Here is a 25,712-nt window from a genome sequence, read left to right as displayed (position 1 = left end):
GTGGATAATAAATACAACATGAGAATAGATGAAACAAAATATTGAGTCACTTGGAATCATTTAGTTTTCTCAAGAATGAGATTTATATCCTTCAAATATATATTTAATTTTTCTATTTCATTTGAATATCTAATGAAACATTATTTTTTCCTTTTCATTAATCTATGAATTTATTTTTTCCAACTATATACAAAAGTAGTTTTCAACAATTATTTTTGGAAATTTTTAAGTTCAACATATTTATCCCTCCCTCCTTCCCTTCCCTCCCCTCCTTGACAGAAAGCAGTCAATATAAGTTATACATGTATAACTATGTTAAACATATTTCCACTTTAATACTGGTGTGAAAGAAGAATCAGAATAAAAAAAACATTAGTTTTCATATTAGAAATCTCATAGATAGAAAAAGTGTATATTTAAAAAAATAATAAATGTGTTTTTGGTATGTTTGCAGCAGTGGAGTGAGGAATTTCTTCTTAATAAATTATTGGTGACTCAGAAATTAAATATGAATTTACACATTAAGAATTTCTCTTGAAAGATTTGCTGGAAGTATAAAATTAAGATACAATTAAGTGACTTTCCCAAGAATTTATGTATTATAATATGCAAAGCTGGAATTTGAACTTATTTTCTCTAATTTTTCATTTTTATCAAAGACTATATTTAAGGCTGCTATAACCATAGTTTCCAAACTATCTTTGATTCTTCACTCAATAAGTGATTTTTAAAGTATAACACCCAATATGTTCATATTTTATAAATATACATAGTACCATTCTATTGGTAAATATATTATAACAGCATAAGTAAAATGTACATTTTTATAAAAAAATAAGCTAAAGATTAAATAATATTTTGCCAAAATTCAGGAGAAAGTCTGAAGAATTCATTCATTTGAGTAGTGACATGATTAAACATTTGTTTAGGGCAATCTCATCAACTGCCATTCCATAGTTTAGAAACTTATCACTTGAATTCTGGAATACTTAATAGCTTTCTGATTGCTATTCCTGCTTCAAAACTCTCTCCTCTTCAGTCCATCCTTCAGATAAGTAATCAACAGGTATTTGCTTTCTGCTAGTTAATGGGGATACATCTACAAAGAATTCAAATATTTGAATCACAGGGAGTTTACATTATAAATGGTGAGAAAAGAACTGCTTAAGAAAGAGTAGAATGAATAATAATAAAAAGAAAGAGAGAAATAAATTGAAAGGGATTAAATTTTAAATTGTTTCAGAGGAAAGGCTCTAGCAGGTTCAGATTCAGGTTCAGGAAAGATTTTGTGTAGAGAAAGCTGCCTGAGGAACAAACTTGCAGTAAAAAAGGGGTTGAATGAGATAAAAGAATGTAGGGAATGAATACTAGGCATAGGCAATGAGCAAGTTAGAGAAGTAGATGAAGGGAGAAATGACAAGATCTGCAACTGATTGACTATATGGTTAAACAAGTGTAAGGACTTGAAGATAACATAAAAGTTGTAAACATGATTACGTTATTGGACAGATTGTTTGGGGGAAGAATAATGTAAAGAGGTCTATATTCTAATCCGTGGTAGTAATGTAATAGACAGCTTAGGTAAACTTAAAGGGGGGAAGAGAACATAAAAATTTTCCCAGTAGTATCTCATAAGTGCTACCATGGATGTCTAGGTATTATTTAACTTACAACTAGCCTTGAGTTGTCACATCCATGCTAACCGAGGATGTTAACTTCCATATCAGAGAAGAAAACCTGGAGAATGTAAAGGGATAAGAGAAGGTAGGTCTGTTGCATACAAACATCATGATTGATTGTTATGGCAAAAGGAAGATATGACTTATTTATTTGTTCATACACTCCTTAAATTTGTATGATCGATTGTCAATTTTGAAAATCATTTTTCAGATAAAAACTTGCATCATATAAACTCAATTATTTTCAATATAATTATATATTTAATTACTTATATTTTTATATATTTATATCTAATTTACATTTTTAAGAAGCTATTTAAATTGTATTTTTGTCTCAATTATATGTTATAATAATTTTTGATTATTATGCACAATCCCAGATGTGAAATGTCAGCAGTGACTGTATGAAAAAAGACTGAAGAAAGTATTGATATTTTATTTCAATGATTCCCTATAGGTATCAAGATTTTTGACAGTCAAAATGAACTATATGACTTATTAAACTAAGTAAAGTATTATATTTTGTTTATTTTACAGGTCTTTTGAAAGCAGAAGACAACATTTGGAACTTGTGTGTGTGTGTGTGTGTGTGTGTGTGTGTGTGTGTGTGTGTGTGTGTTTGTGTGTGTGTGTGTGAGAGAGAGAGAGAGAGAGAGAGACAGAGACAAAGACAGAGACAGACAAAGAGAAACAAAGACAGAGAAAAACAGAAATATTGAACTTAACAGACTGTCAAAATCACACACAATGAGGACTTGCTCCTGGCTGTTCTTATTTATTTGGACCTGTATTCTTCATGTTGTTGACCTGACACCATTACTAGAAAGAATGAACAACTATTTACAAAGTGAAAGGACACTTGGTCTCTCAGAAGATCATGGAAAAACACTGCATCGCATCAAGCGTGGTTGGATGTGGAATCAGTTTTTTTTACTGGAGGAGTATACAGGATCAGACACTCAATATGTAGGCAAGGTAAGCATTTTTTAAGATGTCAAATGCAGAAATTGAATTAAAGATCAGTTCTTTCACAACTTCATTTTTTCAAAATGTATACAGTCAAGGTAAGAAAACATATATACTTATATGTTTATGTATATGAAGAAATTTGGGGGTTTATATTAATTATTGATAGAATTTTAACCCAAACATATAAACACTAAAAGAGAAAACTATCTTTCAAATAATAGTTAGACTCATGAATTGATAATAAACTGATGGTATCAAAGGAATGAAACCTTTTCCCTCAGAGGAGCAATATCATTCATTGGACCCTGATTATATGATTCTTTACGATATAGACAAGATAGACTTTATGTGATGGGTCCTGGAACTATATTCCTTCTCTCTGATGTAATGTCAAAATAAATGAAATATTTAGCACAACTAATCTTACAATTCTCCTTCTCTCCCTGGTGTTAACAGGAGGAATCTATTATTAGGAAACACTGCACTGTTGTCTGATAATAGAAAGAGTAATAGTGACTTCCATGTCAGCAGATAAAAGGGAAAAGAATTCCTTTATCTCTTACTTTTCCCCTCAAGATGGAGTTTTTGCTTAGCAGCAAGGGGTATTTGTCATTTTTAGATGATATCATATGCACTACATACTTAAGTGACAGGTCCCCCTCCTTTCCCAACTTCAATTTTCCAAAAAGCTTTGTATCTTCTATGATAAGGACATTATTAGTTCAATCAAATCTTTCTCCTTTATATTCCAAATTACTTACCTTTATTTGTTCATTTTTCCTAATTTATAATTCATTAAGTTATCAAAATTACCATCAAATTTGGAAAAAGACTACTAGGTATAGAAATGCATTAATTTGATAAATGTAGTACCTATCATTGCTTACTTGTGATTTAGTTCTAATGGCAACATCACAATCTCAATTATCTTTTGAAAACTTGGAAGTCATTTAACTCCTTCATCCTCCTCCTTGTCATCATCATCATCAGCAGCAGCAGCAGCAGCAGCATCAACATTAATAACTTCTTGTAGTTTATAAAGTTAAACTTGAACCCAGGTGTTCTTACTGAAGCCCAAAATATTCCCTTGGCTGGTAAAAATATCACAGATGACCTGTGAATGGCACTTTCAGAAAGTTCTTTGAATTTTATGTAGTGTGAGAGATTTAATTGCTGGGGATCTCAGTGGATACTAAACTTAGAGGCTATAAGAAAATATGAACCTCTTTCTTGTGATTTTTCAGCTCTTTTTCAGTCATGTCTTACTCTCTCTGACCTCCTATGGTTTTTTTCTTGTTTATTTGTATTATTTTGGTTTCTGTTTGGCAATGATCTAGTTTTACTTTGCTATTTTATTTTTAAAGATGAGGATACTGGGACACACAAGACCATAAGACTTGCCCTGGGTCATATTACTACAAAGAGTCTTAGGCCAGATTTAAATATCAGATGTGCTTCCTGAATCTAGGTCTGACACTCTCTATCCATTGCAATATCTATGTGTCCATCAGTTTACAGACTGGGAAGCTTGTAAAGTGACTTTGCCCTGGTCACACAGCTGGGAAGGGGAAGAGGTAAGATATGAACCTATGCTATCCTATCTCCAAGCACTATGCTTTAGTGCATCAAATATTTTGCTATTGGTTATTTTATTTATTTACTTATTTTACTGTGATCATAAAATCAAGGTTTTATTTTTCCTTATCTGGACAAGTAGTTTCTCTGAAAGTGTTTCCTAGTAGCAAGTATATTGGAAGTATGTGAGATTCATATCTGCAAAGTCACAGAAAATGGAAAAGAAATGATATGTGTGTGAAACTGCATGTCGGTCAATTTAACGGAAATCAATCAAATATTTATTAGGCTCCTATTATGTGTCAGGTCTGTGGTAAACACTAAAAGATGCACATACATATAATGAAAGAATTCTTACTTACAATGACCTTAAATACTTACAGGAAAAGGCAACTATTATATAAATTAGCAAATAAATAAAATAGATAAATGAAATAATATACCATATAACCATGAAATTAATAAATTCAAGTATATCCAAATTGATTTAAAAAAACAAAATAATTAGGGTTGAATGATACTAGCAATTTGGGGGGTCAGGACAGTGTTTCTACAGAATTCTGTATTTTTTCTCTCTTTTAAATAAAGGGCCACTGTGATGTGGAAATAATGAAGGCATGTATTATAGGTATGGGGAAACAGCCAGTGAAAAGTGTAGAGATAGAAAGTGAAGTGTTATGTGTCATAGCTGAGGAAGATAGCAAGGGCCAATTTTACTATATTGAAGGGTATGGGGTAGAAAATATTTTCCATTTCCATTTTTGAACCAGGCTGAATGGATTTTAAAAACAGAGGATTTTCTCTTTTATCCTATGGACAATAGGAAGTCAAAGGAGTTAGTTGAGTAGGGAGTTCATGTGATCATATGTGGGCTTAGGAAAATTACAATGACAACATTATGTCTAATGAACTGGAATGAGGAGACACCTGAGAAAGATAAAATAGTAGACTATTGCAATAATCCAGATGAGAGTTGATGGGTCTGAACTGAAATGGTACCTATTTGAGTAGAGAGAATAGGTCAGATTCAAGAGATGTTGTGAACTGAAAACAAGGAATGATTATGCAGCATGACTGAGAGAAAGAAATTATTCAATAATAATACTAAGATGGTGATCTTAAGATATTTCAAATATATATATATATATATATATTATATATATATCTTTGGTGGAAACAGAGAAGTCAAAAATGGAAAAACAGTCAGTTAAGGGGAATTAGAATTTAGGCACTCTTGTATAAGATCTGTCCAGGAAATCCAATGAGATATTTTAACTAGGATTCTGCTGATCCATAAATGAAGCTGGCGGGGGGCGGCTAGTGGATAAAGCACTGGCCTTGGAGTCAGGAGTACCTGGGTTCAAATCCAGTCTCAGTCGCTTAATAATTACCTAGCTGTGTGGCCTTGGGCAAACCACTTAACCCCATTTGCCTTGCAAAAACCTAAAAAAAAATGAAGCTGGCAGAGAATGAGGTTAGCTATCCAGATGTGAAGAGTTATCTGGCTAGAGATGCTGAACCAGGGGATTTGCTTTGGTAACTAAGAGATACAAAAATTAGGTTCAAGTAGAACCTAATCTAGGTGAAAACCTGAGGTTGAGAAGCAATGTGTCTGCTTGTATTTGCATGTTTGTATATACACACATATATGTGTATGTATGGTTATAAAATATATATTTATATATATGTATATTGATAAATTAATAGATATAGTGATTTCCATCAATATATTTGTATACATACTAAGTGGATGCATGTTTTACATATATATATAATGTATATATATATTATGTGTTCATATATATATATGACATATGCAGAGCAAATAAAATGATTATAGGAGTAGAGTAACAAATGTATTGGGTTGGGGTGGTAGACAGGAAATAGATTATGTAGGATTTAATACTGAAGGTGATTCTTTAAGGGGATTTGGTCCTAAAAAGTAGATAGGAATTCCAAAACATAAGGGTGAAAAGAGTATTTTAGAAACATGTGAAAGTAGAAGTCAGAGAAAGTAGAAAAGAGTTAAAATATATGTGAAAAAGCACGTTGGCAAATTAAACTGAAATCGATCAAATATTTAGCTGATTTGTGTGTTAGATAGTGATAATGTGATATGGAAATTGGGATTGCAAAGGAGAACCATATGACTACTATCATGAAAAGTAGAAGAGAAAATATCCATGAGTAAAGGGTAATATATAGTCTTTGGCATGAAGGATCACTTGAATGGGTTTTTACCATATAATGGAAATTAATTACTCAGTACTCTCTGAGTAAGAAGATAGTAAAAAGAGTTGGTAAAAATAGGCAAAAGGAAAGATCCTGGGATCCTACTTGCTTCTAACCTAGAAATCAGGCTGACATTTCCATCCTCTCTTTAGATCCCTGAATGGAGAGGAAGACTTGGGGAAAACATTTGCATATAAAACTTCCACCTGATGTTTATTTCCTCTCTAAACTGCAAATTTCTTTTCTTCTATTTATTTTTTTCATGATGCTGCCTTCATTTGACTATCAGCTTCTTGAGGCCATATAGGAAAACTAGGTGGCACAGTGAATGGAGCACAGGCCTTGGAGTCAGGAGGATTTGCATTTTAATCTGGTCTCAGACACCTAACACTTGCTACTTGGGTGACCTTGGACATGTCCCTTAACTTGATGGTCTTGCATCCAGAGCCATGCCTGGAAATCCTGATTTATATCTGGCCACTGCATCCAGATGACCTTAGAGGAAAAGTGAGCCTGCTGACTTAGCATAACAATCTCTTACTCCAATCCAGATCACTTGCTTGTATGCCATCATCCCCCTTATGCCATGGTCTTCATTGAGAATGAAGAAAAATACCATCATCATCATCAACACCATTATAAACATTTCAATATATTACTAAGAAAGTTCAAAAGCAAGATATAGAAAGAAATTAATTTTAAAACAACTGTGGAAAAGATAAAATATTTGGGAGTCTACCTGTAAAGGTAAAGATAAACCCAGGTATGATATGAACACAATTTACACAACACTTTCCACATAAATTAATTCAGATCCAAACAATTGGAAAAATATCATTTACTTATGGGTGGGCCAAACTAATAAAATGGAAATGAAAATTCTACCCAAAACTATATTCTTATTCAGTGCCAAAGCATACAAACCAATAAATATTTTATAAAGCTGAAAAAATAACAAGAAAATTCATCTAGAAGAAAAAAAAATTAAAAGGATAAAGGGATTTAATGGAAAAAATGCAAAAGACAATGGCCTAAAGGTATTAGATCCAAAGAAAAAATTATGACAGCAATCATCAAAAGTTTGAGCTACTCTTTAAGATAAAAAGTGATTGATCGGTGGAATAAATTAAGTGCACAAGAAACAGTAGTAAAAGTTTATAGTAATTTACTGTTTGATAAATCAAAAGACTTCAACTTCTTTGATAAGAACTCACTATTTGACCAAACTGTTTGAAAAACTAAAAAATTCATATCAGAGAAACTAGGCATAGATCAATATTTCACTCTGTATATTAAGATAAAATCAAAATGGATATATGATTTAGACAAAAAAAGTGATGCCATAAGTAACTGTGATCCAGTGACGTTGAGCATTTTACTCTTCCTGGAACATGGCACTCTATCTCTTGACTCCCAACATCTTCACTGACTGGTTCCTTGTTCCTGTAATTTTCATCCTTTTTATCTCTGCTTTCTTGCTCTGCTATGGTCCTTAAAGTTTCATTTAAATTTTTTTCTTTCTGAAAGAAATCTTTTCCAATTCTCTTATTGTTTTCCTTCTGAAAATGCTGTTTTTCTTGTTTGCATCTTATTTACATATAGTATTTGTTTGAGATCTCCCCCATTAATATGTGACCTCATATTAAATGACAGATTGTCACTTAATAAATTCTAGTTAACAGTTATTGTGACTTTGACTCTTTGGCATTTAAAGTACATTCCAATCTGGTTTCAGTCAACTAATTCAAATAATTCCATATTATTTCCCTTTGCACACCATTCTATTAACTCTGTCCTACTTACTATTCCCATAGTTCAAGATTTCAATTTCTACCACTCAACCTTTTCCTAGAAGGAATTCTTTCCTCAATCTACTTTAGATTCCTATTTTCTCTTAAGGCTTATCTCATATTCACCTGCTATGAGAAGCTTTCCTGTTCTAAGTTATTATTTTCTCTTTCCTCAAACTAGATTTCTATCAATTTCCATGATGCATTCTCCAGAAAATTAATGTAATTTCCTTGAGGGCAGGACCTTCTTTCTTTTTTTTTTTTGTATACCTACTACCCACCAGACTGTCACATGAACAACCTCAGTTACAGTTATCAAAATAAATTTCAATATCTTTAAAACTATTCACATTTATATAGTCTCAGAGATTTTCTAAGAAATTTTACATTATTTTACTCAGTACTCACACACCTATAAAGTAAATGCTGTTATTTTCCTCATTCTCACAGATGAGGAAAGAGATAATGGAAATTGTTATATGCCTTATACAGGATTACATAATAATTAAGATTCAGAAACAGGATTTAATATTTACAAATCAAGTATTATTTAGCCATTGAAATTATTAATTAAATAATATTTAAAATGAAAAAACTGGTTTTGCTCATTTTTATCTATTATATCTAATATAAGTAAGTATTATGAGCTTATTTGTTCTTAATAGAGTTTTTGGAAGAAGGGTGCATTTTATAAATGAGATCATGAGTTCAGATGCCCAAATTGATTTGGTTTACATAATTAATAAAGAGCAGACTTGAACTAAGGCATTCCAAATTAAATTTAGCTATTTCTCTAACATCATGTTTCCATGTAGATCCATCACATTTCCTTTTCTCATTTTTTTGCCTTTCAATTATCTTTTAACTCATTTTAACTTATTGACATCATAAGTAAAGCAAGGAATATTTTTGTAATATTAGTGAAAGGTTTATTTTCTTGTTGTCAAAATATTTCCTCAGGCTAAAAAATGTAGAGGGGGAAAATACTTTTTAATCAAGTCTGTGTTTACTCAACTGATTACTCCGAACTAAGCAAGTCCAGCAAATCAATTTGTATGTATGTAATTAGGAAGGACAATTACGGTGACTACTTTGAATGGCAATATTATGAATCCTCTTCAATACTACAGCCCAGGTACTGCATTATGTAACTAAAGATGTGAAGGTGGAAAATGATAATCAATGAAAAGGTAAAAAATACTGTTAAAAATCAATTTATTACAAAAAATACAAAAATTACAAAAAATCAATGTATTACAAAAACATCTGAGTGCTTCTTTGAATTTTCACATACATGGCATCATGCTGTTCAAAGAAAAACCTAGAAAAATAATCACTCACAGTATAGAAATTTTTAAATGAGAGATCATTCATCTCCTGTTGGTTATTCTAAAAAAGTGATTTTTTTACTAATACGGAACTATGTTAAACATAGTTGTATATATCTAATTTATATTAGATTACTCACTGTCAAGGGATGGGAAAAGGAAGGAAGGGGGTAGAAAATGTGGAACTGAAAACTTTACAAGAAGATGAATGTTAATAACTATCCTTGCATATAATTAAAAAATAAAATAGTATTTGAAACAAAAATTAATAAATCAATCAATGCTCAAGTTTATGATATGTTTCATAAATATTGTATAATTACCAATTTTAACTATAAACTTATGGTTATATTATAAACTTAAGGTCATATACCAAAGAAAGTGGCAGACACTAATTCCTATAGTTTTTCATGTTGTTAGACTGAAAAATTGATCACAGTAAATGTAATGTCTTGATTTTATCCTCTTAGATCACTTAAATATATGAAACTATTGTGTATTCTCCATGTACTTAAGAATGAAACTTCTTTTAATTTTCTTTTATTTCAAAGTCTTTTTTTTTTGGAAAGGCAGTGGTGTTAAGTGACTTGCCCAAGATCACACAGCTAAGTAATTATTAAGTGTCTGAGGCCACATTTGAACTCAGGTCCTCCTGACTCCAGGGCTAGTACTCTATCCACTGCATCACTTAGCTGCCCCTGTTTAGGAGTCTTTTAAAATTTTTGGACATCATTTTCCATTGATTTGCAAATTATATTCATATTTTATTAACAAAGCAATCAATGCCCACTCACTATTACAAGGTTCAACTAAAATCATTCTTAAACATTTATTAAGTTCCTGTTATGAACAAAGATAAAAATATAAATTATTGTAGGATTTTACTAATAAAATCGCAATAGTTCAGAGACCTAGACCACCCATGCAGACCTGTTATGGACACCATCCACATCCAGAGAAAAATAAACAAACAAGCAAAAAATTAAACAAAATAAAAATAACCCACAGAATCTGAATGGATACTGTGTTCACTATTGTAAATCTCCTCTTATGTTTTTCTTCCTGCCCTAAGGTTTTCTTTCTTTACTCTTAATCCTAATTCCTCATAGGTAAAATGACTAATATGTCAACATGTTAAATGCAAATTAACATATGCAAATTTTACTAGTCCATTTTCTACTGGGAGGTGTAGGGAGGTTGATAGAAAAAAATGTGTAACATAAATATTCCAGTGAACAAATATTGAAAAACTTTCATCATATGTAATTGGAAAAAGAAAAGAAAATATCAGTCAAGAAAATGTAGTCAAGAAAAATATTATCACAATAGTCATGTGGTAAAAGTGAATACGACCCTCCCCCCAAAAAGCAAAGAACTTCAAGAACAATACAGTAAAAATGTCTCAATCTGTATTCAGACACCATCAACTATGTCTTTTGGATGGATCATATTCTTTATAATTTTTTTTTATTGAGAGTGTCCTATTCATTATTTCTTATCACAGAATAACATTTCATCTTGATCACATCGCACAATTCATTTCTCATTCCCCAACACCATCCCCTCAATTCCCAGGTCCCTGCCATCAGAAGAGAGTTGCATAAATAACCTTATATGTTTAGGTCCTTTTCCTTAATGTTTTTTCATCTCTTCTGGAACACAGACCGAGTAGTGGCACTGTTAGTTCCAAATTGTTCAACAGAATTGCTGAATTTTTCCACACCTCCTCCACCAGAGCATTAATGTCTAATTTTCTCCATATCTCTTCCAATATTTATCATTTTCTCTTTCTGTCCTATAAGCCAAAACATTAAGTATAAAGTAGTATCTCAAAAATGTTGCAACTCATATTTTTTCCTTTAAATATTGAATTAGGTTATTTAAAAACGATTTAAATAGCTTTGATGATTCATCTGACAAGTTCATATATTTTGATCATTTATCAATTGGGAAATTCTCATTTTGAAATAAATTGTTCACGGTTTTTTATTGAGAAATGTAGTCTTGATAAAAGAATTGTTTCATTATTTTTCCCACAATTATTATTGTTAACTGCATTTCCCTCTATCCTATTCCCCCACACCAATTTATTAATCTGTTGCTCTTTTCACCCTTTTCACATATGAAGTTTTGCATTCTTTGCCCTAGCTAGTAACTGGAAAGTTGCATATATAGAATGATTCACTTGTTGGAGTGGTGGAATTCCAGCTTGGGAATGTGCATCTTTGCTTCAAAGGGTTATTCCAAGTCAGATTTTGTTCTGGGACAAATGAATACAGGTACATTAGAAGCGAATGCTGCAAAATCAAATGAGAATACACCCCTCAACTCACCCCATTTTGAAAAAAGTGTTTTGTATCTGACTACTCCCCCCCACAATATTCCTTTCCTTCTGTCTATCCTCACACCCTTTGTCCTATCCCTTCCTCTCCTACTTTTCTCTAGATTAAGATGCATTTCTTTACCCAAAAGAGTATGTAATTTATTCCCTCTCAGAGACAATTCTGATGAGAGTAAGACTCATTCACTCCCTCTCATCTTCCCCTTTCACTCCACTGCAAGATCTTTTTCATAATTCTTTTATGTGAAATAGTTTACCCTAGTCTATCCTCCCTTTTTCCCTTTCTCCTCATACTTTCTTCTCTCACACATTAACTAACCCATCTTTTTAGTAAATTATCCCTTCAAATTCAACTCCCACCTGTGCCTTGTCTATATTTGTTCCTTCTAACTGCTTTAATAAATAAGAAAGCTTATATGAGCTCATAATCAATTTATAACCACACCTTCTGACTAAGTATTCTCCCTTCACCTGTCCTAATGGAAATTTAATTATCAAAAGTTGAAATTATTAGCTTCCAATGTAAAGATGTACCAATTTATTTATTTTTTGTTTTTGTTTTTGTTTTTGCAAGGCAATGGGGTTTAGTCACTTGCCCAAGGTCACACTTATGCAAGGTAATTAAGCATCTGAGGTTGAATTTGAACTCAGATCCTCCTACTCCAAGCAGTTTCTTTTTAATGATTAGCATTTTTTTCTTTCCATTTACATTTTTATATATTTGCTGTCTTGTTTTTTTAAAGATCAAGTCTTCTGTTCAGTTCTAGTCTTTTCAGTAGATAAGTTTGAAAATGTTCTATTTCATTGAAAAATCTATCTTTTCGGCTGAAAAAATTATCTGATTTTTCTTCAGGAAAGTTGATTCTTTTATTCCAAGTTCCTTTGCTGAAAAGAATTTAATATTCAAGGCCCTCCTTCGATGTTCTTGTTGTTCTTGTTGCTAACTTCAGGGCAATTTGATCTATTTCTCCCTAGCATTTAAATTGCTTTTTTTTTTTACTGCTTACAGTATTTTTTCCTTTAGTTGATTATTCTGAATGTTGGCTAAAAAATTTCATGCAGCTATTATTTGCAAATATTATTTTAATCTTTCTTGTTCTCAGATATAAGGGTAGTTTTCTTGATTATTTTTTGAGGACATTATACAAATTACTTTTTATTTTGACTTTCAAGTAGAACAATAATTTACAAATTATCTCCCCTGAATCTATTTTTCCAGTCAGTCATTTGTCCTAAGATATAACTTTCTTCTGTTTTTTCCCCATCTTTTGGTTTTACTTTACTTAGAAATTTGATATCTCTTAAAGTTGTTTGTTTCCATTTGTCTAATTCAAAGTTTTAGGGATTTGCATTCTTCAGTTTGCTTTCATGTTCCTTCTAGTTAATTTTACCTTTTTTAAAAAATAATTAATTGTCCTCCTATATGCAAGGATCATTTTCAATACTCATTTTTTTTTCTGTTTTGAGTTCCACATTTAGTTAATTTTACTTTTAAAGGAACCATTTTCCTTTATCATTTGAGCAATTTTACTTTTCAATTCATTGTTTCCCTCAGTCAATTTTTCTCTTGCCTTTTCCAATTTTTCAAAGTTCTCTTTCATGGCACATATTTCTTTTTCTCAGTTTTTGTTTTTCCTTACTTCTTTGGTTTTTATAATCCTTTTTGAGCTCTTCCCAGAAGATCTTTTGGATTTGAGACCAATTCATAATATTTTTAAGGCTTCACAAGTTATTATTTTGTCACTGTTCTCCTCCGAGATGGCATTTTGATCTTCCTTGTCACTTTAATAGATTCCCCTGGTCAGTGCCCATTTATCCCCCTGATTTTGGAAGTTGAGCTCTGCTTCTGAGGCACAGAATGAGCAATGTGAATTTTTTTGTTCTAGGGTCTGGGCTTTCCACTCTGGTGTTTCAGGTGTTTGTGTTTTGTTTTCTGAATTAGGTAACCCAACACAGTCCTCCCAGCATTCTGGGACTTGAACTTCACTTGCTGTACCACTGACCTGCTGAACCAGGACCTGAATTGTACTGTGACTAAGAGCCTGCGGTCTGCTACCCAGTTCCCTTGCCTACACTGGGTTATACTCCCCTTTTACCAACATGAGACAACTTTCCTGAAATTCCTCCAAGATATATTGTGCAGAAAAATTGTTTCACTCTAAGTTTTATGAGTTCTGTAGCATTTTGATGTATTTAGAAGCTTCACTTTATGTTGTTTCAGTAAAAGCTCTGCTAGCTACATAGCTTCTCACCGCCATCTTGAGTCTGCCCAGAAAATCTGATCTAGGCTATTTTTAAGATGTGATATCTCTTCCTTGATTTTCAGAATCTATTTTGAACTCTTCCTTGTCCTGTGATCAATTCATATTTTTCTGGGAGGATTTGAATTTAGGAGTTTAGACTGCTATCTTCTGAGTTTGTTTGTATCTTCCTTTTCACAATAGTAACTCTAAAAGCTCAGAGTTTTTTGTTGTTGTTGTTTGCCCATTTTCCCAGCCTATTCATAGAATTGTAGTTTTTTGTTAAAGTAGGGCTTTGCTTCTAAGGTGGGAGTTGCACTGTCCCAAGCTTCAGGAAGTTTTTATGTTGTTGTTTTCAGAGATTGTTCTAGAGACCCGTATGTTTTCAGTTGTTTCATGGTGTTATGATCTAAGGCAGGGCTGTCCAATCTTACTTTTAAAAATATTTATTGAAACAATAGACAATGTTTTTTGATTTGCCATTTTAGTGAAAACTCTGTGGTAGCTCAGATTCATTTACTAAAGCATTTAGTTAAACTACTGGCAGGCTACATAAAATTGCACTGGACCCAAGGGCTACATTTTGGACAGCCCTGATCTAAAAAAAAAAAAAAAAGCGTTTTACTTTTCTCTTATTCTTTATTCTGGTCTGTGAGTGACTACAAGCACACTTTTTTTGCCGTACTCCCCTGTGACCCAAAGCCCTGTTGTACTAGTTCTCTTTGTGTGTAGATAAAGCAACAGAGTCCTGCCTCACTCAGTGCTAGCAAAGAGCCCCCTATAATCTCCTTCAAACCTATTCTTCATCATCCTCTTATCATCTGTTGTCTAAGAACTCCAGAATCAGCTGCTGCTATTGCAGGCTCCCAAGGTCTCCTTCTGGATTTCTGCGGCTAGGCCTGTGCTGACATGGGTAGGGCTGGACTGTACTCCTCTCTCAGCCAGGTGTGACACACATGCAAAATTCTACTACTGCCAGCTTCAGTCACCCTAAAGTCTGCTCCTGGTTTTCTAGGGCCAGCACTCTGCTCTCACAGTCTGCACTAGACAGTGTTGCATTCTCACCCTGGTGACCTGAGTTTTCTTAAGCTGAAACATGTTTTTGCTCCATCTTTTTGTGGGTTCTGACATTCTAGAAAATGTTTAGAATCATTATTTCAATGCATTTGAGGGGTTTAGGGGAGAACTCAGGTAAATCACTGCATTTTTTAATTTAATTTTTTTATTCTCATTTTGTACAAATGTTTCTTTTTACATTAATAAAATGTTATTGTTTAAGAGTAAGTGAAATACCCCCTTCCCCCCCATGAATATAGACTTGCTTGAGCAATAAAGTAAAGGGGAGAGAAAAAAATTAAGATAAAAAAATAGTAATAATTGTAGGTATGGCCAGGTGGCGCAATGAACGAAGCACCAGCCCTGGAGCCAAGAGCACCCAAGCCTACATCCAGCCCTGTAGACCCAACAATCACCCAGCCATGTGACATGCAAGCCACCTGATCCCCACTGCCCTGCAAATACCAAAAAGAAGGAAAAAAAGACCCAAAATAAAATAAATTAGTAATAATAGTAGGGGTAGATGGGGGGTAGACAGAGCATTGGCCCTTGAGCCAGGAGCACCTGGGTCCGAATCTGGCCTCAGAAACCCAAAGACCACCCTTCTATGTGGCCCCAGGCAGGCCACACAGCCCCATTTGCCCTGCACCCTCCCCCAAATAATAATAATAAAAAATGTGCTTCAGTCTTTGTTCCAACACCAACAACTCTGTCATGTTGGATCACATTCTTTATGGTAAGTCCATCACAAAAGTTACTTCCATATTTTCCAAAGTTGCCATTGCTAATCACACCTCCCTCCTTTCTTATTTCTCTCCTACCATGTACTATAATTTCTCTCTCCTTTCACTCTGACTCTGCTGTAGGGTAGCTGAGTGGCACAGCAGACAGATCCCTGGTCCTGGGGCCAAGAGTCCCTGAGCCCCCATACCACCCCTTAGGCCCAGAATCCACCTGGCCCCATGGTCCTGGACAGGACTTCCGCTTTATCACAGCCCCTTGCAAGAAGTAAAAAAGAAAATGTGTTATATCTGACCACTCTCCCCGCCATGGTCCATCCTCGCCTTCTTTATTCACATCCCCCCACCTTCCTCCTACTCCCCCCTCCTTCTTACTCCAGATGTCTATACCCCATTGAGTATATATGCTGTTTCCTCTCCTAGCCACCTCTGATGAGAGCAAAGGTTCTCTCATTCCCCCTTGCCTCTACCCTTCCATATCATTGCAATAGCTCATTGTAATAAAGAAAAATCTTATTATATGAAATATCTTGGCCTATTCCCCCTCTCCTTTTTCTTTCTCCCATTACATTTACCTTTTTTTCTATTGACTCCATTTTTACACCATATTTTATCTTCCAATTCAGCTTTCTCCTGTGCTTCAACTATAAAAGCTCCCTCTACCTGTTCTATTAGCTGAGAAAGTTCATATGAGTATTATCAGTGTCATTTTTCTATGCAAGAATACATGCAGTTCTTCATCATTAAGTCCCTCATATTTTCCCCCTCTCCTCCAATCTCCATGCTTTACCTGAGTCCTGTATCTGAAGATCAAACCTTCTGTTCAGCTCTGGCCATTCCAAAAGGAACATTTGAAATTCCCCTGGTTCATTGAAGGTCCATCTTTTTCCCTGGAAGAGGACATTCAGCCTTGCTGGGTAGTTAATTTTTAGCTGCATTCTAAGATCTTTTGCCTTCTTTTATATTATATTCCAAGCCCTACGAGTCTCCAATGTAGTTGCTGCTAAGTCCTGTGTGATCCTGACTGCAGCTCCACAATATTTGAACTGTGTCCTTCTGGCTGCTTATAATATTTTCTCTTTGAATTGGGAGTTCTGGAACTTGGCTATAATATTCCTAGGGGTTGGTTTTTTGTGATCTCTTTCTTGCGGGGATCGGTGGATTCTCTCCATTTCTATTTTGCCCTCTGCTTCTAGAATGTCAGGGCAATTTTCCTCTAGTAATTCGTTGAAAATGATGTCAAGGCTTTTTTCCTGATCATGACTTTCAGGTATTCCAAAAATTTTTAAATTATCTTTCCTAAGTCTGTTTTCCATATCAGTTGTTTTTTCAATGAGATATTTCACATTTTCTTCTAATTTTTCATTTGTTTTTTGGTTTTGAAGTATTGATTCCTGATTTTTGGTAAATTCATTGATCTCCCTGAATTCTATTCTTTGTCTGAAGGATTTGTTCTCTTCACAGAGTTTTCTTATCTCTTTTTCCGTGTGGCCAATTTTGCTTTTTAAAGCATTTTTCTCCTCAATAACTTTTTGAAGTGTTTTATCCATTTGACCTAAGCTGGTTTTTAGCATGCTATTTTCTTGAGCCTTTTTTTGGATTTCCTTGACTAAGCTGCTGCCTTCATTTTCATGTTTTTCCTGCATCTCTTTCATTTCTTTTCCCAGTTTTTCTTCTAAATCCCCCATTTGATTTTCAAAGTCTTTTTTTTGAGCTCTGTCATAGCCTGATCCCAGTTTCTGTTTTTCTGGCATTCTTTGGATGCAGGAGCTTCTGTTTCCTCATCTTCAGACTGAGTATATCCATCCTTCTTGGGATCATAGATAATATATTTCTCAATGGTGTTCCTCTTTGTTCTCTGCTTGCTCATTTTCCTAGCTTAAGCCTGTTTTGGGGGTGCTTCCTGAGCTTTTAGGGCACTCCCATAAGAGTCTCAGTGTGTGAGGTTCTGTCCTCCCTCCTAGTCTGTGAGTAACCATATGCGCTCCCGTCTGCCATGGGCCTGAGGTAGAGGGGGCCACTGCTTTTCTGTCTGGGGGCCTAGTCTTCAATCAGGATCTGAATGTGGTCAGAGCCCCAAAGTCTTGTTCCAGGGGCAGAGGACAGAGCTCAGCAGTCCCTCTCTCTTCACTCCCCTCCCTCTATTCAATGGGCTTATGCCCTGGAGGCTCCTGCTTACTGGCTCCACCTGCTTCTGTTCCTGGATCTGGGTTGCCAAAGATCATGCTGCTTGCTGTGTGCCCTGGGGGCTGGGCTCCACATGTTCGCTCTGGCAGAGGTCCCCGCTGTTCCCCCACTTTGTGCCTGATGCTCCCCAGGGCATAGCTCAGGAGACTCCCCCGCTGCTGTGAGCTGGGGCTCCCAGTTCCCTGAGGCTGCCTCTGGGAGGCTGAAGTTCTTTTCCTCTGGCGGGCTGCCCCTCTGGTGGGCCGCCCTCCGACTCGAGGGAGCAGAGCCTTTCTGCTCTTTTCCTGGTTACCTTGAGTAGGAGAACTGTCTCTCTGGGTCCTTTTGTAGGTTCTGTCTCTCAAAAGTTTAGTTAGAGTCCTTAGCTTATGAGTTTTATCAGAGAGCTCCTAATACTCGATCCTTTCTTGTCCATCTTGGCTCCACCCCCTCTCGAATCACTGCCTTTTGGTGATGCAGTGCTTAGAGTTCTGGCCTTGGAGACTGTAGAACAGGAGGTCAAACCCAGCTCAGACACTTCCCATCTGTATGACTTTGGGCAAGTCACTTATTCCTGATTGCCTCGCATACAAGGCCATCTCCAGTCATCAGACTCTGGAGGAGACAGTCAGACTGGTGACCTAGCACAGTATCCCCTCAATGATATACAATTCATGTGCTTGTCATTGTACCACCTGCCTGATGTTATGATCTCCACGAATGAAGCAAAAATATTTCCTTAACACAATGTTTCAAATGTTTGCTGTCATATTGGCAATTGAAAAGAGAGCAATACTCTAAATTAAAAGCACTAAATCCTTTCTTGTCTCATGGAGGTCTTTGAGAGTCTGTTGAATTCATCTGAGAAAAATGTTTTCAAATGCAAAAATGTAATGGACTACAAAGGAAATCAATTGTATTTAAATATACTTGTCCAAGTATTTTAAAAACTTGAACTTATTAAATATATATTTGGAACTCCTACTTTAAACATACTTCCCATAGACCATATTAAGAATATTACGGCAGTAGCATTAGCAGTCTGGTATTATAATTTCATTGGTATGCTTTGTTTGCTAATGAGATAACTCCTTCAACCAGTGTAGACTAGCAAATGTTCTGCAAATTATAAACTTAAGGAGTCAAAATACAAAGCATTCAGAAGCCACTGCAGATAAAACATGGGACATAGTCAGCAAGACCTGAGTTCAATTTAGAATCTGAGTTCAACTTATAAGCACTTACTAAATATTTGTCATATTGAATCAAATGATTTACTTTGTTACTGGTACTGTTATTTTATTTTGAGATTATTTTTTGTATGAAACATTCTACATAGCTCAATGAAACTAAGTAAGGAATGGGAAAAAATGTTTATATCAAAGCCTGAAAATATGCAAATGATAGCATTCTTAAATTCCTGAAAGACTAGTTGCAGTATACAGCTTCCTAATGAATATTCATTGTGTTTTGCTCTCTTCCTTAGCTTCATGGCCTACCCTCTGCTTCCCACTCCCCATTTGAACTGAAATGTGTGTCTCAAAATAGTTCAGGAGATTACACACGATTTTTAATTTTTCCGTACCAGTGCCCCAGTCCATTAGCAAGGATAACTACGTCTTTCCTTTCCTGAATTTAAACTTGTAAGGCATTTTCACAGCTGGAAATATTATTCTAGAAATCTCTTACACACACCAAAACCCCCCTCTCTTTATAATTATTGGTACTTAATTCAATTTAATATAGTTATCAGAATTATATAATAAAATGTTTAATGCTATTTAAATAAATAAAATAGAGATTGTATATTGATCAGTTTTTTGTAGTCTTTACAAATTTCTGAATCAGAATTGTACCATTCTTTTCATTACCTTTTTTTTAATGTGCAGTTAATAAAACAGCAGGAGTAAAACTATCTTTAAAAGCTTCAAAGCACAAAGCAAATGGAGTCATGTGCCATTAATAGAGGAGAAAGGCAATGAATTAAAAGTTGATAAATTAACACTCCATTGAATCATAGTCCTTCACTGAATTTCTTCATGTCAATTAGATGACCTTATTTGCTTGAAAGATATGCTAGGGAAAGATTTGCTGAGGAATGTTAGATCTGCCATTTGTTGACCAGTTGAGTTTGGTTCAGAAACTATCATTGTCATATTAGCTTCAAAGTGAAAACCTTTTTCTGTCACAGGAGCTATTGAAGACTTTACTACTATCTGAATCCATGGAATTAATATTTACAATAATGAAATCAAGATAATTAAGTACTGATACATATAACTTCATAATTGCAGTATTATAATAGTTTCATTCTTGACAGTAAGTCTGAACTATTGCCATTCCATGACAGTTTGTTGTACCTTCGTTTTACAGTTCATTTTTTTACACAATGGTCCTTATTCATACTACATACCTTATCTCCAGTTCTACAAATTCATTTTAAAACTTTGATACATTAACCAATATATAATAAAATTTAGTACATGTCATGAGTCCACCAATGTCTTTCTACAATCATTTGTAGGGGATCCCCCCAAATAGATGAAACAATTTCATATTTTGCATATTTTCTGTCTCAATACCAGAGAAGTCTATTCATTTTTTCCTTGACATGTTAGTTATTGACAATGGGTTGTTTCTGTGATGATTCTCACAAGTTTTTCATAGTTCATGATATACTGTAGCCTAAATGCATCTTTCCATTGGCTTTTAATTTATTTGTTATTTTAAATCCTATGAGGCAGATAGAATTACTTTGGGACTCTAACACATGATTTTTCAAAACCATTAGACAAAATTATAAATGTTAGCTAGAATGTCAATATGGAAATATTTTCCAAGACATACCTATAACTAGTTTCACTCAACATTTTTTCCGTCCAAAGGCATAATAAAAGATTAGATAATCACATTTTAATTTACTTTAATTTTCAAGTGGGCCTAGTTAAACCAATAATTTTCTCATATCTACAAACTTTATCCTGAAGGTTTTGTAGTGATCCTGCAGTCATTCAACAAGCTTTTTGTAAGTCATGTTGATGCATCAGATATTATACTATATATATATACATCCTATTTGTGGAAGACAACTTGTACACAAAACACACCAAAAATAAATACAAAATATTTAATAATAATTTTCTTTCATGAATATAGAATATTGGCATATATTATTCAAAGTTATTTTATGAGAAAGGCACTCAAATGAAAAGAGTGGCTTGTGGTAATTAAACTTAAATATGAAAGAAGCAAGGAATTTTAAGAGATGAGTGAAACTGGAGTAGACCATAGATATAGGAAATAGGTCTGTTATTCAGAAAAAAAGAAAAAAAAGAAGAAGTAAGAGAGGGACAAAGACAGAAACAGAGAAACTAAGAGAAGCAGAAGAGAACTACAGAGAGAGAGAGAGAGAGAGAGAGAAGAGAGAGAGAGACAGAGACAGAGACAGAGACAGAGACAGACAAGAGAGAGTTTGTGAAAATAATAAAATGACAAGCAGAAAAATGAAGACTAGATCTAGATTTTAAAGAATGACCTTAAATGCCTAAAAGAGAATTACATGCCTTTATGTCTAGTGGCAAAAGGTAGAAACTAGAAGTTCTTGGCATATTCACATTTTTACTTTTGGAATATAACTTCTGTAACTGTATAGAGCATTAACTGCTTGGGGGAAAATATCATGACTAAGAGAAAAATGAAATTGCCATATTCCAGGTGAGAAATAATGAGTAAATCCATTCAGGATCAATTGGAAAATGACAATAGAACATTAGTTTTGTAGGAAGCAGTTGAAGATATATCTGAGCAAGCTTGGGTAACTGGGGAAATGATTATGTGAAAAGGTGAGGAGACTTTTTCCTTCAATTTCTTTTTGTTCTTCTAAGAGATAAAATTATGGATATTTGTTTTCCACAAATAAGATATCAGTTCCTTTAGTATAATGATAGGTTTATTTTTTCTTTTCTTTCCCCAGTACCTAGTATAATATCTGATGCATCAACATGACTTACAAAAAGCTTGTTGAATGACTGCAGGATCACTACAAAACCTTCAGGATAAAGTTTGTAGATATGAGAAAATTATTGGTTTAACTAGGCCCACTTGAAAATTAAAGTAAATTAAAATGTGATTATCTAATCTTTTATTATGCCTTTGGATGGAAAAAAATGTTGAGTGAAACTAGTTATAGGTATGTCTTGGAAAAGATTTCTATATTGACATTCTAGCTAACATTTATAATTTTGTCTAATGGTTTTGAAAAATCATACGCTAGAGTCCAAAAGCAATCTGTGGGATTGAACCTGTTCTGTTACTCAATCCAGTTAGTGCAATATCTGGAAATCTATTTTCATTTAAATGTTGTTCTGCACACCAGTGAAAACTTTAAGTGAGAATGGCTCCTTTTTAAAGAAGTCACTTAATTTTTATGTTTGTTTAACTCATAAGCTTTTTATAGCTATTTGTCAATGAATTCCATAGGAGTTTAAGATATACATGAATAGCATCATTTATGGATATCGCTTTCAAGGCTGCATTTTTGTTCTGTTGAGTCAAACACAACAATAAGAGATAGAGAGATAATCTAAACTTTTAAACTTTCAGGACATTCTATATATATATATATATATAGATAGATATTGCCACTTTAGAACATTGAATATAAAAACCTGTTTCTTTTTTATATTTTCAACAAAGATATCCTTGATAGATATAACTTATCAAAATGATTTAATATTGTCTAATAATTGCTGATGATTTCTTGCATTTTTTACTTGAAATGTACTCTACTATTGCATTCTTTTGGAATTTTTCTCTTCAGGTATCTTGAGAAGTCACTGGATACCTTTAACATTATGTCACCCCAAACAAACGTTTCTTCTATATGTTTTTGGTCAGGTATCATTACTTTTCCTATCTCCATTTCTTAAATGCTACTTCCTCATATGGGACATTGGAAATTGTGGTGGTTATATTCTAGCTACAGTAGTTCTTGTCACAAATGAAAATTGATTACTACAATAGGCTTTATTATATTTTTATCTGCTTCCTGTCATTCCTCTACTGTCATCTACAGAAGATAAAATGGTCTGACTAAACTCCATCTGACTTGTAGTTTCTCAAGATTTATTTTTCCTTCAATTTCTTTTTGTTCTTCTAAGAGATAAAATTATGCTTATTCTTCTCTTAACTATTCATGGTTCATATAAGCCTTCTGTGTTTTCAAAGAAATGATCATTATCACTTCAAAGAGGGGTATCAGAAAAGTTCTCATTATACAGCAAACTTCAGTTGGGCAATAGAGAACATTAAAGAGGTAAGAAAGTGATGAGAATTGTGATTCCATAGATGAGGAATACCATGAACAAAGAAATGGAGACATAAAGAGAAACAATTATATGCTATGGAATATATTTTTAGCAGAAATGTACTACACATGGAAGATAAAATTTTGAGATAAGAATATAAAAGAATGGTGGGACGACCTGATTCAGTGGAAGGTCTCGAATACAATGTTTAAATTTTCTTGAATGTTATTGAAAGATTTTGAAATGCCTTGTTCAAAATAGGTTTAAAAAATGGTGGTAAAGTAGAAAGAATACAAGAACTGATATTATGGAAACTGAGTTTAAATATTCTTTGCTTCTAATATGATTTGTTGGGCAAGTCACTTAAAATCACAAAGCCTTGCTAGTCTGAATCAGTAAAATATGGTCATAAGTACTAAGATGACATGGTCCTACACAAGTAAGAATTTATATTTACCCGATTAGATCCTCCTCATTTAAGAACTATGATTACATTATATTCCTCCTCATTTCCTCTAACATCTGAAGTATCTATAAGTGAAATAAAAAAATTTTTCAGCCTCTCATCATAAGAAGAAACTGACATCTGTCATATAGTTATACATTCAAAGTCCTCTGTCATAATTATGACCCGTCTTAACATGGATATTTTCATCTGCCTAGGGCATTAATATTACAATCACATATTTTTTCTCCTATTTATTGTATCCCATTTATTATCCATGCTGTTTTTTAATTCAATTTATTAGATTTCCATTAGAAGTAAATGAATTCCTGATATTAAATGCTTCAAACCTACTTCTTCTATAATATCTGCTTTTGTGAATCAGTAAAGGAATGATTAAAAGTGAGATCTAGGATTATTTATAAAACATGTCAAATAAATTTTCTCACTCATATTCGAATGTACATTATTAACTTTCTTTAAAATGCAAACTTAAGAAATATAACATTAAAAAATAAATAACAAAAATGTGAAACAATTTCCCCTCTCCAGGCCTATCCTTCTCCCATCCTGGAATAAAGAAATTTGCTTCATTTTCTATCCTCCAAATCCCTTTTGTAGTAATGTAATAATTAAATCATTTCTATCTATTGAGAAAGTTGAGTGGTGCGGTAATTTTAATACATTTGGAAAAACATCAGAATATATATTTATTACAATAGAAATTCATGACTTTTTATTTTGAACATTATACTAAGCACAGTAAATATACAAAATCTAGGTAAGACAAATTCTCTGACCTCTTGTATTTTATAGTTTAAGAGCAAATATGGCACATGTATAAATGTAAACATTAGAGAGATACAAAACAAATTATATATGACTTATAAAAAAAGGTGATGTTGCCTAAGTATTTAAAGAAAATCTTCATTAAGGAGGTAGCAATATAACTAGATTTCAGGGGGATGCAGAGGAATGCAATAATCAGAGGAATTGGGAAAAAAATAGAAAACATGTCTGTAGATGGTGAGTCCCTCTCAGTTTAATTAATTGATTACAAAGACATTACAAACTACATGAAATATATATTCACATTAACAGACACAGACTTCCCTATTCTTTGAATATATGCTTTCTATCCCAGTGTTTAATCTTTCCTCAGGGTTCAGTTCATTTGCCACTGAGTCATGAAGTAACCTAAGGTTTCTCTGATTAAGTGTTGACTTCCACTTCAGTTTTCATTGAGCTATGTCACTTTGTGTATATCTTGTATTCATTCAGTAAATATATGTATCTTTAGTTCAAGAAGTTTCAATTTCTTTCTTTCTATAGTACTTAAGAAAGCCCCTTGCACATAAAAGACATGCAATATCTATTTGTTGAATTTTATTTAATTACAAGTCAATTTTTTGTTTGTTTTCAGTCAAACACTACATACCACTTCTAGAACAATAACAAGAAAAGTGTAAGTAGCTTCAGAATGATGTAAAATCTAATTCACAGTTAAATATACAGCATAAATTATAAATTTCAGTGATCGTTTCATAAAAACTATACCATTTAAGTGCTTTCCATGAGTAAGGTACTATATTAAGTTCCTCTGGGAAATTTTGTTAAAAAACACAATATGCTCCTTATCCTAATTAGATATGCTGTCTAGCTTATTTATGTATATTCAAGCATTCACTCAATTTACACACATATATTTATTTGTGTCTATGGGCACATACATACATAATTAATATGTTGCAACTACTGTGGGCAAAACTGTTGTATATGGAAGCACTGTAAATTATCATCACCTGGTGTCCTTGAGCACCAGAGCCTTTATCTTACTAAGTTCCA

The 25,712-nt window shown here is 33.5% G+C and overlaps 1 protein-coding gene across 2 annotated transcripts in view; it reads left to right on the top strand.

Annotated features, from left to right (window-relative positions):
• The first annotated feature begins 2,426 nt into the window (after nt 1–2,426).
• The window catches only part of CDH9 (cadherin 9), a 135,134-nt gene continuing 111,848 nt past the window's right edge, over nt 2,427–25,712 (top strand). Inside the window, exon 1 of one of the 2 annotated variants that reach the window (XM_074200029.1) lies at nt 2,427–2,654. In XM_074200029.1, the coding sequence (XP_074056130.1) occupies nt 2,427–2,654 (228 nt within the window). The remainder of the gene's footprint in view (nt 2,655–25,712) is intronic. The other variant, XM_074200030.1, reaches the window with a different exon arrangement.

This window comes from Macrotis lagotis, chromosome X (assembly GCF_037893015.1).
Source record: "Macrotis lagotis isolate mMagLag1 chromosome X, bilby.v1.9.chrom.fasta, whole genome shotgun sequence".
Taxonomy (NCBI): Eukaryota; Metazoa; Chordata; class Mammalia; order Peramelemorphia; family Peramelidae; genus Macrotis; species Macrotis lagotis.
Note: the sequence above shows the minus strand (reverse complement) of the source record. Positions and strands in the feature narration are given on the sequence as shown.